Here is a 16,662-nt window from a genome sequence, read left to right on the forward strand (position 1 = left end):
GAGTGTATCCATAAAGTAGAGAAAGTAAGCTATGGATAACATCCCTTGTGCTCTGCTTCTTGACCAGAGCTTTAATGTAACCAGCAATTCATGATCCTGCTGTCTTGGTTCCCCACCATGATGGACTGTACTCTTGACCTGTGAACCCAAACTGAAAACCCTTTCTCCCTTAAGTTAGGTTGCCATGTCAGGATGTTTGATCCTGATAGGACCCAGAAAAGAAACTAATACAAGCAGTCTTTCACCTTGAATCTCCTACTTTTCTATAGAGAGAAACAAACTCCTAACCTACTCATTTTATGCTTGGGCAATCAAAATGGCTCAAACTCAAAAATATGCTTTGAAATTTGGAGTGTGTTGATGGGTTTAAGTCAACACAGCTAGAGTCATCTTGAAAGAGGGTGACTCAGTAGAAAAAACTTACTCCCACAAGATTGGCCTACAGCAAGCCTGTGTTATGTATATTTGACTAATGATTAATAAGGGTAGCTACAGCCCACTGTAGGAAGTACTATCCATGGGCTGGGTGCTAAAGCTGGCTGAGAAAGTAGCTGGGAACAATCCAGTAAGCAGCAGTTGTCCATGGCCTCTGCTTCAGTGTCTACCTCTAGGTTCCTGCCATCAGTTCCTGCCCTTCCTTTTCCTTGATAATAGAGTATGACATGCTAATTGTAAATTTATATACACCCTTGGAGTATGACATGAGGGTTATAAGTTTATATAAAACTTTTTCTTCCCAAATTGTTTTGGTATTTAATCATAGCATGGGAAACTGAACTAAGACAAGGAACAAATGTAAAACTTCAAAGCCATGAAGCCAGGTCACACAGCCTACACTTTTGAAAGAGTGTATTTTGGTACACTGTATCTGTAACAATCTATAAACGCCACATTTAATAGAACACATCTATTAAAACTGAGTTAGTGGGAGACTATATACATGATGTTCCTAATTCAGAGGCCAAGACAATAAAAAAAAATAGAAAGCAGAGTGACTTTTGTTATTCAAGTGAATTAAAGTAGCCACATGCAGATTTCCAAACTTTGGGGAGATTGCTTCTCTTAAGCCGGAACTGGCGTTTTGGTGGTCACTTTTCTCCCTGAAATTTCTACTGTTCTTCGTAGTTTTTATTCATCAGCATGCTGACTGACTTCCCTCCCTTCAAAGGGTGATCACCTTCATCCACAATGTTGCCTCAAAATCCAAACACATCAACCCAATGAGAAAGCTCTCCAGATAAACAATTGCATTACTTTAATTATGGAAAGTCTACTCTGAGAATGTCTACAATCTGTCATTATGCTGGTCACTGTCTCTGGAGGACCCAATGGCCTGTTTATTATAGTTGTGTTCCTACTACTATACAATGAGTACACTGTGTACTTTCATGTCAGGGCAACCCTTTAGACACATTCTTCTAGATGTGACCTTAGGGCCTTCATCCCTGGTGTGGCATCTAACATGGCTTATAATGTTACTTATTTAAGATTCTGCTACAGTGACAAGAAGAAACAAATTTCTTGGCTGGTGGAGAAAATGTTCCATGGTTTCCCACTGTAAACTGAAGCCCTCCCCCAACAAGAAAAGGGGGAAGACTTCATGTTCAACATTCTACAAGGCTAAATGACTGATCTAACCAGACATCTGTGCTTTATGGAGAGCTAGAGTGTTTAAAGTCCAGAACCAATCTACTTTACACTACTTCAGCCCCATGAATCACTAGTTAAGGTGACTTAACATCACTGTAATTATTAGGGGAATCCTAATAACAAACAGACCACTGGCATCCAACCAAAATGGCACTGGATAACAGCTGAGGCCTACAGCAGAGATTTTTTTGCCTTTCTGAAACACACCTATATGATGTTTCCAACAATGTATTTATATTTTAATTTATGGTTTTCTTTGTTTTTTAAGTATAAAAAAAAAAACTGTTACCACACTGGCGTATGGTATGGTATTTCTGGTATTTGGAGTGACCTAAAACTGTGTTCCCAGATCTTAGTCTCTTAAGATTGGCTCAAGAATCAACTCTTTCTTATTCTTTTTTGAGACATGACTTGGGTTTTTACACTGACATCAATAACTCTCTACAATCTACACTAATCAAGTGATCTCTTCGACCTGACTAGGTTATTCACAATTCTTGCTCCTATTCTGCACACTAAGCTTTCATGTGTTGCTCCTCTACAGGGAGTCCATGGTTTCCTAGACTCCCACTTCAGGCCAGATTTCACCCCTATTATGACAAGTCATAACCCCCCACTGGAGAAAATTCCAGTAAGTCCACTCATACAGAAGAGGACATTCTAAAATTGTTTGCTTGCAAATCTATAAATAATATGGAATTCTCAAAAATTATCTCCTCCCATGCCCAGACACCAGCCAGCACATTTCAGATACTCAGATTCCACTAAGTGTTTTAAAGGTTTAAAAGGAGTGGTATTTGGTTTCATGAACCAACATCAAAGTCTTTCCTAAAAGCAAGGAGAAGAATAAAGTATATAGAACACCTAGATTCACTTGTGGGTGGAATTTGAAGAAAGAGAAAGCTAGTCCATGATGAAGCAATAAAACTACTTTATGTAAGAATATAGTTAGCGAATCCTTTCAGATTAATAGAATCTGTTCTGCTTAATTAATTAAAAGTTTATCTTTGAACTTCAACCACAGATAAATTTGGCAGTCTTAACAAATATTAAAACTTTGGGTTAAATAATTTTAAATTGAGCTGATACTGGAAAAGTTTGTTTGCAGTTTAATGTTCAGAGGGTATTTATTTTTAATCAAGCTAATTCTAAAGAATCAGATCAACTCAAAGTTTTATATTGGCTATGACATCCACACAGTGATCAAAACCAAAACAATCTCGTCTGCCATATTCCAGAAGAGTCTTTGGAATAATAAAAACTACATATGCAGGCTCCTGATGATGAGGTTAAAAGCTTCTATAAAGAAAAACCTTAACATCGGAGAATGGGATGAAAATATTCAAATAAGCATTGTGCATTCCCTCATTTTTTTTTTGTTTTTCCAAGACAGGGTCTCACTATGTAGTCTGAGCTGTCCTGGAACTCAGGATGTAAAGCAGGGTTGCCTCAAACTCACAGACACCCACATGCCTCTGCCTCCCAAGAGCTTGAATTGAAGGTGTGCATCACTATGCCCAGCATTTGTAAGAACCTATATCAATATAAAACACAAAGGAGGCAGAAAGGGCAATATTGAGGACGCCACACTACCACCAACAATACAGTTGCTAAATACTTTCTGGGTTTTATTTTGGGCTGTTTTTTTTAATTGGGGTTGTTTATTTGTTTGGGTTTTTCTGGGATTAGGTTGGTTTGTTTGATTGATTGTTTTTAATTGGGAGGTAGAGGTCTTGATGGAATGGGAGAGATTTATTAGAGAGCAGGGACAGCAGAGGAGGTGGGGGCAGACTTGGCAACAACTGCAATAAGAAAACAAGAATGCATAGCATTAGTCCAAAATCTTGATATATAAACCTGAAACTAACCCATGGTTACTAATAGCATTTTTCTAATTGGATTAGGAGTAGACCCAATAACAGTAAAAAATTCAAAAGAGAAAAGTGAAAGAGAAAGATAAAAGACAGAAAGAAAAGAAAAAAATGAAGCTTCCATAAGAAGTGCAAAATGAAAGAAAGAAAGAAAAAGAAAGGAAGGAAGGAAGGAAGGAAGGAAGGAAGGAAGGAAGAGGGGCAAGGGAGGAAGGGAGGGAGGGAGGGAGAAAGGAAGGAAAGAAGGAAGGGAGGGAGGGAGAAAGGAAGGAAAGAAGGAAGGAAGAAAGGGAGGGAGGGAGAGAGAAAGAAGAAAGGAAGAAAGGAAGGAAGGAAGGAAAGAAGGAAGGAAGGAAGGAAGGAAGGAAGGAAGGAAGGAAGGAAGGAAGGAAGGAGGAAGGAAGAAAATGGCTTAGCTAATGGAATTCACAGACTCACCAAAATCAAGCAGTAAATTCACATTTCCACCTTGGACTTGAAACACAACTGTGTGATATCCACTAAGTCAGGTCACCTTCTCCACTCGTCTGTCTCCTTACCTGTAACTCCCTGCCCGTAGCTTCCCTCACTGGAAAAAAATCTGGGCAGCAGAACCTTCTCTCATGTGAGCTTGTGAATGTTGTGACTGTGGTCCTAAGATCTCCACCAGGAACAGGTGTCACTCCATGAAAACCGTGTGTTAGGCTGACCATTGTTTCTCCAGTGCTTGTCCTGTGTGGTGTGAGCCTCAAATGGAGGGTGAAATTTTTCAGAAGGATGTCCAATTGTTTCCAAAGAGGTCTGAGCTTTTCTCTGCTTTTATAGAATATTAAACAAGCTAATGGGCTGATAACAGGGATAATAGATACACACCCAAGGTGTGTCTACAAAAACTCTTAAAGTAGGGCTGGAGATGGGGTAGTGTCTTCAAAGATCAGGGGTCCATGGAATGTTCCAGTATGTCTCTTGGTTCAAAAAGCCTAGCTGACATATACTAGGCTCCACAAAAAAGAAATAAACATTAAACACATAAATGACCACACCACTGTTTTCTTCCTTATTCCTGCACTACCCTTCAGAAGTTGCAAACACTGTCTCTTCAAAGACCAAAATAGTGGTGCTGTTTTGAGTTTATTTTTTCTTAACCAAATCTCAAGAGTGAAAATAAGCTTTGACACCAAAGGACTTTTTAACTCTGTGATATTTTTTAAAGAATACAACCCCATAGACCTTCTGTTGGAAGGCCAGTGGCAGAGTCCACTTGGCTGGCCATAGGTCACTATGTGTGCAGATTACCATACACTTGATACAGTCATAAAGCCACAGTATGTTCATGATGAACACGCCACAGGGGGGCAGGTGCAAACATCCTAGGACTCCTTCATTCACACAGTTGCAAACACTAGACCCCTGAAGACCATTGAGTAAATGAAAGGAACACAAGAGAACAAATTGAAAACAATGTTAGTTCAATCTTGTGGCTCCTTCATGTCTTGTATATGAATAGTCACTGAGCTTCACAGAAATAGACAAAAAGAAACAAAGATGGCTGGGTTAAAAAAGGTTAAAGTAACAGGATGCAGGACAGACATGAAGTAATCTAGGGACCAAATCAGACAAAAATAAGAAAGAAAAATGTGCCGAACAAAACAGTTACTAACCCCAGACACAAAAGCAAATAACCAAATAGCCTCCTGGTTTCAATAGTTACCAGGCTCACGGGTGATGACTGGGGGGAGGAAGGAGGTACACATGGCAGTGGAGGAAAGAAAAGGAAATGGAGAAGAGACAGAAGTTGAAAGCAGGCTCTTCACTTACTACTTATAACAAGATAGAATAAAAGAGCGATTCATTAATCCCGGAAATTTGTGTGTGATATGAAAAATAATGCAGAGACTAACCCACCTTTTAATGAGAGACGGACATAACGCTCACATCCTAATGGCCACTGTCATGGCCTCTCTGATTGGGAACTAAAACCCAGCTCTTCTAGTTCACATCTGACTGACCCAGGAAGAAGCTCCCTGTGTGTCTATCTTTCTTTTGTTGGAAATGGTTGATATTTTCTGCTTTCTGTTCTGATTGTGTATGATGTGTGTATCTCTCCTCTCTCTCTCTCTCTCTCTCTCTCTCTCTCTCTCTCTCTCTCTCTCTCTCTCTCTGTGTGTGTGTGTGTGTGTGTGTGTGTGTGTGTTCATGTATATATGAGTGTCTGTGTAAGTGAATGTTTTCATATGTGCATGGGTGCAAACCTATGTAGGGGCCTGAGGTTGATGCTGGGAATCATCATTAACACCACTTCCAACTTTATTGATTGAAGCAAGATCTCATAGTCGAACCCAGTGATCACCTATATGGCTCGTCTTGCTAGCCAGTTTGTTCTAGGGAGTCCCTGTCTCTCCCTTTTGAGGTTAGAATTCCAGGTGTGCCACCTTGCTCACTCTTGGTATCAAACTCTGGTGCTGACACTTGGGAGGTAAAGCATTTTAACCAATGAACCATCTCCCAGGTACCTGAGGTAGATGGAAACAGAGAATGAAGTTGTTGAACCAGATGCTGTGCAGGGGCTGAAACATTTCTATAGTAAGTGCAGTGGGGGGGGAGGGCGGGACTAAATTACCTTCAAATTCTAACCCAGGGAGTGAAACTTCCCATAGAAAATTCATTTACATTTTGGTATTATACAGTTTTAAAACACCCAGGACTCTGAGATGCCAGAGGCAAGCAGGGAATCACCTTGAGGTTTCTAGTATCTCTTTGTTCTCCCACGGTCCCCGAGGCAAAAAAGTATAAAGGTTTGAGAATGGTGCTGCTGATCCTCTTGAAAAGAGGAAGATGGTTTGAAGGGGATGGCTGAACCTACTTATAAAACCATCACAGATTAAATATCATACAAGCCACAAAGGCCTCACTGGGTAACAGTATGCCCCAGAGGCAAAAGGCATGGAATAGTAAGGAGTGGCTATTTTTCCTATTGTGGAGAGCAAAAATACACAGACATAAAAAGATCATTTCATTCAACATTTCAGGATGGCCAGGGAAAGGTGCAACTGGCAGGTAGAATATTTTATTTTTTTAAAATAAAATTAATCCAGGAAAGGATGCAATGTTCCAAAACTGACCCAATGCCTCTGGGCCGAGTCTAAGTGAAATCAAGCAGACATAGCAGAAAGTAGGCAGGGCTCCAGGGCACCAGAGACACTTAAACACCTAAACGGCTTAAAAATCAGACATAAATAAAAAGCGATTGAAACAAAAAAATTGAAGATAATTGTTCTTAATAAGTACTCTTAAAATGAATAAGGCACCACCAATGGCTCCTGTGTTCATTTTTCTGTTGATAGAAATACTTGAAAATGGCATCGATTCTGGGGCATGTCTGAATAAAGCAACCACAATTATTCAAATGTAAAAAACAATTCTCTCTCTTTTTTTTCTCTTTTTAATCAAATAAGGTCTGGGCTTGAAGAGATGAGAGATGGGTAAAAGTGGGGAGGGGAGAGATCAAAGGAGATGAACAGGTGTTTGTCCTAAAGAAGGAGAAAGTGAACCTGGAGCATTTTAGACCATAGAATGTAAAGTAGTATCTCTTCTCTCGGGCATTTTTCTTTTGTTGATAATTCTCCAACAAGGATCTTTATTTCTTCTTACTCTTTGATCTCTTTGTGACTAACTAGGGTAAAGGGTATGAAGCGTAGTGTCAACCTTGATGTAGAATAGAGACTTTAGCGGTGTGGCCCACATGAACTTTCAAATGAGCTTGGGAGCGTGTTATCTATCTCTCTGCTTGAAAATATACTTGCAAATGAGTACATCTGGGGGAGAGCAGAGACAGGGGCCCTTTCCATTGAAGTGATCAATACCTGATCCTTCCTCAGTCACCATCCCAAGTCCTTCTGCTTTGTTTTGCCTCTCAAAGGCATTCAGGTCCAGGACACTACAATAAAAAGGAAGAAGACACGCACAGGGCAAATGGGTAATTTTCTTTGTTCGGAACAGCACACACCTACCCACCAAAATGACCTCAAATAAGTACTCTGTGGTAACACATGCTGAGAGCACTCCCTAATCCACTGAAGTCCATATTCATTTTCCTAGAGGCAGACCAACCAGTCTCTCCCCAGAGCCCACAATGAGTCATCTATCAGAAAGTCAGTGGGAGGTTCATAAATTTCAGCTCAGAGAGAACATTAGTGTTAAATGATGTGCAGAAATACACAGGGTTGTGTTTCTGCCATTGGAACTGCTTGCATTAAGCTTGTATCAGGCTTGTCAGTCAAATAAGAATGTAAACAATAGAAAATGACTACTGCAGTGAGACAGTTAAAGATTACCATGAAAAAAAATGAGAAATGCCCCCATTAGGAAATGGACCCCAAATTGCCAAATAATATTCAATAGAATTTTTCTGTTTTCCTTTGCCTTAAAGCAAACAGCTAAGGCTTATTTTCAAATACAGAGAATGTACTTCATTCTTAAAGCTCCCTATTGAAGTCTACAGATTCTAAAAACACCCATTAACATGGTACTTAAGACATTACTAACACTCTAAAATCCAGGCAGGTAATAAGGCACCACCTGCCCATCTCTTAAAGGCTTTGTTCATGAGCAATTCTGGTGTGTTTAATAGCGGTCTACAATGCCAAAGAAACACTTTGAATTGTAGTCACTGGGTAAAGCAACAGAAAATCATACATCCTCACCTGCAGGACTGCATGAGGCCTGCCAGGCTCTGGAAGAAGCCTACATCCTTTTTCTCCTTCAGGTAATCCAGCATCTTCTACAGAAACAGAGAAGCCACACAGCTGCTGAGCACAAACGTGTTGTTAGATTTCGAAGTAAAGAGACAATGCAGAGACACATTACTAGTCCACGTCCTGAGAATATATGACTTTTGGACGCTCAGCCTTCAGTGAGACCTCTATCATCCAAATTAGGGGACATCACAGATGAGGGCACAGGAACCTCAAGCGGTGTGGGAGAGGGTGGAATGCTGTGGAGCACCACCTCCTGGCTATGTGGTGTTACACTTTAGCTCTCAGAGGCTGCGATTACTCAAACAGGCTCTGCCCTGCACAAAACTGGGATGCTCAGCGTTGTATCATGAAGGAGGTTAGGGACTGACAAAGCCCACCATTCTCTCAGGATCTTTAGGTACTTAATGGTAGCTGGAGGAGGAAGAAACATTTTCTTCAATGGTGTGGCTACTGGCAAGTTGCCTGTGCTCCTTTGAGTAATTAAACTCTAATTAAGCTCACTGGGCCAGTAAAAGAGAGGTAGAAATGCAGAGGCGAAACTAGTTGGGAAGAGGAAGGGGAACAGAAGGAATAGGGGAAAGGGACAAGAGAGGATAACAGTACTGAATATGATCAAAATACATTGCATATACATACATGTACATAACAAAACCCACCATTATGTATAAATAATATGAACTAATTAAGCATATATAAATAATCTAATTATGCTTTCTATTCTCATAGAAAGAAGTCCATGCACACAAATATTTGTGTGGATATCTTTCTCCTGAAAAAATGACGATGATTTAAAGGGAGACTGGCACACAGGCAGCGGTGGCTGTAACCTAACAGAACAACCATGAGCATTGTGGCGAGAGAAGGACCCTGGGAATACATTTCAGATGTCTACTCCATGTAAGCTTTCATGAGGCTACTGTGCCGGTTTCCAGGGCAAAAGCTTCATTACCACGGAGAGCTGGAGTAGCCTTTTGCTGACGTGGCAGACACTCAGTTTTTACCATCTCGGTCTTAGACTCTGAAGTAGAGCGAGGAACCATTGACCCGTCTGGTGATTCCTCTTCATTCTCAGAGGGCTGTTCAGAGTCCAGGATCAATATTTTGGTTAATCGTGAATTCAAAGCATGCTAAAGGGATGCCTGTGTCTGTCTCATCATCGGATTTTTACAGAGCATGACAAAACCATGTCTGCAGAGATTCAGGTTAAAAGTATAGGCCGGATTTTCAACTTTTTGATGTATAATATGGATACACATTCCATAGAATGCATACCTTGAAGTTGAGATTTTTATTCTGGTCTTGTGATGGCTTTGTGCCGTATGATGTTCTCACACAAAACTAGGGGTCATGAAATAACTATTGGTCTGCCTACAAGGGACTGGGATCAAAGAGCAAACATCTCAGCATCTAACCACACACTGGGTTATGGAGCCATGCCAGCCCATGGAACAAGGGTGGTAAATAATGCTATTTCACTGTGTGATAAATTTATCAAACAAAAATCTCACTTTAGGTGGAAATGTCTGTACATACGAGATGACAGAGGCACACTCAAGGGCTTAGGGGAAGACACTGCTGGGCTACAGAAAAGTAAAGAGTTTTGTGTGGAGGAAAGGAAGACCATTAGAGGAAAGGGGAGGGGACAGAAGGGGCTGATGGGAAAGCAAACACTGTCATATAGCAGGCGGTATTTGAGAAAAAAGTGTCATTATGAAACTTAGCACTTCATACAGGAGATGTGTGGTAAGGAAGTTTATAAGGCAAACAGAAAGTTGCATCGCATGGCTTCCTCAACGATGCTAGTTACCTGCTGCACCGTGGAGTTCCCACCGTTTAAAATAGCAATGCCCAGCTTCAGAGTGGCAGCCACCATTGGTCCAGTTTCGCCTTCAAAATACAGAGACAGTAGAATTCCCATCATTTCTCTCGTAGTGCTAACTTATATTACCTCAAAAAAAAAAAAAAAAAAAAAAAAAAAAAAAAACCTCACAACAAACAAAAAAACAAAAAACAGAAAAACAAACAAAAAAACCCCGGAAACACACACACACACACACACACACACACAAAATCCCTAAACCCATGTTTTAATTCCTTATTGCCTCCACATAATCTCTGCTATGAAAAGGGCCTGAGTGCTGTGTGTACCAGAAAGCGTAAGAACAATCACGCCACAGCAACTGTAGGCTGCGCCATGTTTATCATATCCTGTGTAGTGTATTCGAGAAAAGGTAAAGAAAGAGTGGGACGGAAACTTGATTCTGAAACACCGAGACCCGAAAATACTAATGTTCTCAAAGCTTACTGTCTATTTTAAGATGCCATTTCAATGAGTGTGAGCTACTTAAAGCCCCTCTGAAGGAAAATGCCCTGCCCACTTCCAAGAGTGTCCTTTTCATCTTTGGCATGTCGTTCTTTACTTTCAACACATGCATGTGCTGTCTTTATGCGTGTTTTCAGTTCTTAGCTAGTAGGATAATGACAAAACATAGTTGTCCGTCATTGGTTGTATTTTCTATTTCTTTTCTTAACCTATACTTGGGGCAAGAGGGTTTAATAGTGTACAGATTCCATTTTTTAAAAGCAACTTCTTTTCCATTTTTTTCATTACCATTCCCATTTGAGTCCAAGTAACATGGGAAGTGTTGTTCTTGTGTCTAATCTGCATTCAGTCCATCATCACTGTTCAACCTTCCTGTTCTCTTCTCTTCATGATTCCCTGTGCTCCTGTGTACATAGCTTTGTATGTAGTATACAAATATATAGTCTATAAAATTGGCTAGATATATAGGAAAGGATGTGAGATTTTTTTTTTCCTGAGATGGTGTGACCTCACCTTAAAGTTAGACATTCCAAGTCCACCCATGGACACAAGCTATAAAAGAGAATATGAAACTATTTTTTTCTGCTTCTAATTCTGAAATATTTTTTTTTCTTTTTTGGTGGTAGGTAACGGCATAAACTATATTCAACAGTGAAAGTCTAGTAAGCTCCAAACTTCTGTTCCAAGTGTGTTTTCAAACTATAAAGAAGTTAACTCAGTGGCATATTCTTTGTGTCTGGCTAATTTTATTATGTGACTTCAATTTTTGTGCCTTTTATACTATATTTAGAAGTTAAAAATGTTTTCACAAAGATGTTACTAGCATGAAAAAAAATCGTCTTTAAATGACTGGTTAATGAAGTTGGTGATCTCTTATTATTTTTAAATGACTCATTTTTAAATGCCAAAACATTTTTTATCAAAATTCAGCAAACTATGGTCTGAGGGCCAAGTATGGCCTCTATCTGCACTTGTAAATAAAGATGTATTAAAACCCAAACCCTGTGTTTGCTAGAGTATCTAGAGAATGGCACATGTGGGGTGGGTGGGGGGAAGGCAGGAATAAACCTCACAGTTGTTGGCTCTAAGTAGCGATCCACCATGGGATATGAACAAACCTCACCCTTCCCTGTGCTCAATGGCGTTCTCTGGGTGACAGACACAAACCTTACCTTTGCTGGCACTGATGGTTTGAAGAACCATCTCGGCTGCCCCGCGGTCATGCAGTCTGGCTTGCTGGTACAGAAGTTTCTGCTTTTCCATTTCCTTTTCCTGAACACAAATCCCAACCATTTATGTAGTGGTCAGCAGACATCACAGTCGCTCTCTACAGACCACATTTCTAGTTATCTCTTCATGAATGGGCTCTATGACAACATTATGGACCATTTCAATACCAACAATGCTATCCAACAGATAAGCACATATTCAACTCAGAGTTTGCTTTGGTTTCATTTTCCCTTGATATTTTTCCAGATATACTTTTAGTATTGATTCATCAGGATGCATTTTATTTTCTCAATTTTAATTGGCTGATCAGTCCAAAGCCTGTTTCACACTTCATCTTTGAAACTTGCACGTTCTGATTGATACATCTGTGCATAGAGTTGGTCATTTATTTTTGGCAATCTCCTAGATCATGGCCATAACTTGATACTGCTCAGCAAATGGCTCGAGTTGCAAGTTACCAGTGAATCACAGAAAAACAAAAAAACAAACAACAAAAAAAAAAAAAACAAAAAGAACGTTAACTTAGACATCTTAGAGTTTAAGCAAAATTGAAAGCTGATATGGATAAAAAAGGTAGGCTTCAACTGAGTTGCGGATTTATGGTACAGGTCACCCCGACTGCCGACCCCCCAAAGAATAAGAGAAGCAATGTGCCTTTATATTTTGTATTCTCGGGAGGTAACAAAAGGGACTGCATGGTACCGCTAGAGCAATGGCTGGTGTTCGTTCTTTTCCACTTAAGCTACCACTGTGAACGTAAAGAAGGAAATCGCAAGGAAAATATAAAGGCACAGCAAATTCAAGGCTGGTATGATCATTCACTTGAGCAATCCAGCTCGCTGGAGAATTGAGACGGAACTAAGCAGTATAAGTTGCATAGAGCCCTGTGACAGCGCGTCCATCAAATGGCGTGGTGTAGAAGCTTAGTCAACGGGACATGAAACGCTCAGTCAGCATCATGTCCTTTAACACAGCGGCCAAAACATACGTGACCTAGGGCAGGAGGTGCCGCAGCAGTAGCCAGAATGACAACCGTGCTGCTGTCAACTTTCCATCCAAAGTACGGAAAATAGACATTGGAAGATGGAAGAGGTTTAAAAAATGAAGGCTTGCTCATTACGGAATATGAGAAATAAAGTGAACCGAAAGGAGGGGGCAGGGGGAGAAATGGGCTCAAACAAATGAAAAAGAAAAAAAATAGAGAGAGAAAAAGAAAAGGAAAGAAAAAGAAACCTTCAAATCAAAAAGCAACCGACACAGACATTTATGCTGTTACCAGAGAGTTCTCGCCGAGGCTGGCAAATTTGTTTCTTAAATCTTTGATAATATCGTGCTGCAAAAACAAAATTGATCAGGTGTTTTTGTTGGTTTTGTTTTTCCCCCGTACTTTAATTAAGAGCTCCTGTGATAAAAACAGTTTTTTTTTTTTTTGTTTGTTCTCTTAAATTATGTGATAGGCCTAAATGGAAGCAGAGAAAAAAGAAAAGAGGCCGCTTTGCTTCGCCTGTAGCCATGCTGATGCCTAAAAGGGTTGCCTTCATGTTTAAACCTCTTCCTGAGAAACCAAAAACAGAACAGAAACGAAACCACACGGACACACAAAACTGTACTGTCATCACAACACAGGTTTGAGAAAACAGAACAAAGAGACCCTTCTGTCTGCTCTTCTGTGCTTTAAAGTTCGTGAGTGATCAACTTTGATTCTTCCTTTCAGACCCAACAACCTTTTACTTCCCTCCTGTCACCAGAGCTGGGAACGGAACCTGTACTTAATAAACCCTAACTGGCCCCATCTGCAAAAGAGACTTCAGGGAAGACAACAGCAAGAAATGGTCACTCTGGGTAACAGTCCGTTGCCATTTCCACTAACCAAAAAGGCCAGGACGTTGGGAAGAGCCACCCTTCTACCAAGTTACAAAGACAACCCTCAGAGAGCCATGAACTGCAGCGAGACAAGTCCTGGGGAAGTAGAGTCAAGCATCTGCTGTTTGTCCTCCTGCTGTGGTAGACTGGCCCAGAGACATCCTCACAGCTCACAAAGCCAATATCGATCTGCTGTGATCTTTACCACTGAAACCACACTGGACTGAGCACAGGGAAACTAGAGATTTGACAGGAGAGCAAATCAGCTTCTTTTAAAATCATGCTTCCTAGACAAAGACCATTCTCCCATTTCTCATATCTGACAGGTAAGTTTCAACATGTTTCTGGAAGAAAAAACTGAGAATGTTGAAAAAAACTGGACAAGTGAGAAATACCAATATAGAAGTGAAACAAACAAATGAAATTGAAACCAAACAGCAACGAGAACAACAACGAAACATAAGCAATCCTGCTTGACGAAGAAAGGTTGCGAACTGTCTTAGTTCCACTGGACTGGGGCTCTCTTCACATGTAGGAGTATGTTTGCTTTTCTGGTACATTTTCTTTGAGAACCATTTCCAGCTGTATTTCTTGGATTTTTCATTGAGATATTTTATCATGCCACAAAAGAAACGAAATCTAGATAACTAAGACAGGAAGATAGATTACATGGGAAGAAATGATGCTTTTCCTCCAAGCTGATTGCATGTTAGCTTTCCTAAGCAAAGTGCAAATTCAGAATGGTTTTCTTTTCCTTTCTTTCTTTCTTTCTTTTTTCTTTCTTTCTTTCTTTCTTTCTTTCTTTATTTCTTTCTTCCTTCATTCCTTGTTTCTCTCAAAGTGTATACTCTCTCTCTCTCTCTCTCTCTCTCTCTCTCTCTCTCTCTCTCTCTCTCTCACACACACACACACACACACACACACACACACTACAATCTGCCCTGGAATTTGAGGTCTTCCTGCCTAAGTTTACTGAAGATGTGCAACCCAGCTCCATTATACCCAGCATATGAAATCGGCTTTTTAAAACTCACTCACTCTTAGGTTTCTTACCCCTTACGGATTCCATGAACTCATCTAAGGGTCTTACAGAGACAACACTGCAGTTTTGTCTTTAGTTATCCCCAGGTTCCATGTGACTGAAAAAACAAAACTGGCACCACAGTCTGAATGTTCCCTGACGCAAAACACTCTGGTTCCCCAGAGCTACCCCAACCCAGCAGTGTCTGCCATTCTAACCAAACTGGTGTCTTTTCAAGATCCACAGGTGTCATACACCAGACTGCTGATCAAGCTGCCTGCCTTGAATGGAAATGCCAGGTTCTGGGACATTTCCTTCTTGTGTAACTGCAGGTCATGACAAAGTGGCATCTTCTGCAGGAGACCCTCAAGCTTTCCCCTCTGATGGGAAAGGAAACCCTTCTGAAAGGGGAATAAAGATGCACACAGTTCTTCATCAGTTTTCCTTAGTTGAGAATTCAAATAATTGTGGACTTCAACTGTTGCCTGATGCTTGAGGGAGAAAATAGGGCATCCACAAAAAAGGTAGACGAGAGGGTATTTTAACCGGAAGACAGCAAAGACCAGACTGCTTTATTTTTTTTCTCAGTTGCCTGGACTTGGGGTGGCAGAGGCTGGGGCTGACCAGTCTGCAGCCTCTGCACCACTACAAAGATCTCAGCTGTCTTGCTTTACTCTGCATTTCCAAGATCCCAAGAAGGTCTTCCTCTTTAAATAGCATGAGAAAGTGGCTATAATCTAAGCAAAGAGAAATTTCCTGAAGCCAAATTCTTCTTAAGAATGCCTCTTGCTTAGTAATATTCCAGAGACAAATATCCTTCCGTGCCTTAATACACAAGGAGAGTTGGGAAGTGTCACAATTATTGGCAACTAAAAGAAAATATGAGATCTAGATGATCCATTGGCCAAACTGAGTAACAAAGACGATGGGTTTCAGAAGCTGAGGGATACACTGCTTTACAAGGCAAACAATCCAAATTAGATGAAAGAAACCCGCCACCAAAAGTGAGACTCTTATTCTATTCTGCAGCTAATCGTATTGTTTTACAGCTTTAGATTGGCCTTCATAGAAAGTTGATTCAGTTAAAAAAAACTTAGAAAATTATAACTTTATTTAATGATGTATGCTTTTCAATTTCTTAAGAAAGAACTTGCATTGTGTTTACCAAAATAGGGGGCACAGAAAGATGGGAACCTGCTGCAGGCACAAAACCAACAAATACTTGTCATATTAGACTTGATGCAGAGGAGTTTGGAAGGGTCCAAGAAAATGTGAATGAATGACAGGCAGAATGAGATAATATGGCACCATGGTACCCTGCAGGTACCCATAGTCTGTAATATTACAAGTCATACCTTCTTGTTTGAAAAGCTAAGCGACTGGTACATTGCAAAAATACACTCAGTTACTTTTAGCAAGATTTCGATCAAACGGGACATCAGAATTATATTAACAAAAGTGGATAATAAGTATTAGATGGTCCACTTTAGTTCATTTGATATTCTCTTCCTAACTTTCATTCATTTTCAAACACTGTAATGTTTTCACAGAATCTTACTTCTCCATGGGATAGGCATAATTTCTAAGGCTTTCTATTCAATAAAATCAGAAAAGAAAAACTGTGCTTTTATTCAAAGCATATTTTGCTGAAGTAAAAGCTTAAGTCAACCTCACTAACATAGCCCGACAAGAGAAACACCAAGCCAGAAGTGAATGTTCCAGCCAGCATGTGGAAGGTTCTAGAGGCAAGATTCATTGCATGGAGAGCTTTTACTGTTAGATTCTTCTAATAGGATGTGTACCTGGATTTTAGGGTGAGTAATGTTCCTCTTTGATTCAGCATTTTTAGTTACAATTTAGAATGTATGTGCTGAATAATACAACAGTTGAAACAGTATCTAGCATATCTAGTCAGTAGAATTTATTCTCCACCACAGAGCTCCATCAATGGCCCATTAAAATCTATGG

General features: G+C 40.2%; 1 protein-coding gene across 1 annotated transcript in view; it reads right to left on the minus strand.

The window, feature by feature from the left end:
- RYR2 (ryanodine receptor 2) overlaps nucleotides 1–16,662 on the minus strand; it is a gene marked incomplete at both ends in the record, with an annotated part of 539,514 nt that overhangs the window by 48,548 nt on the left and 474,304 nt on the right. Inside the window, 4 exons of the mRNA XM_080918509.1 lie at nucleotides 7,364–7,437; nucleotides 8,204–8,280; nucleotides 10,065–10,144; nucleotides 11,753–11,852. Of these exons, the coding sequence (XP_080774635.1) occupies nucleotides 7,364–7,437; nucleotides 8,204–8,280; nucleotides 10,065–10,144; nucleotides 11,753–11,852 (331 nt within the window). The remainder of the gene's footprint in view (nucleotides 1–7,363; nucleotides 7,438–8,203; nucleotides 8,281–10,064; nucleotides 10,145–11,752; nucleotides 11,853–16,662) is intronic.

Source organism: Micromys minutus, assembly GCF_963924665.1.
Source record: "Micromys minutus genome assembly, chromosome: 6".
Lineage (NCBI taxonomy): Eukaryota > Metazoa > Chordata > Mammalia > Rodentia > Muridae > Micromys > Micromys minutus.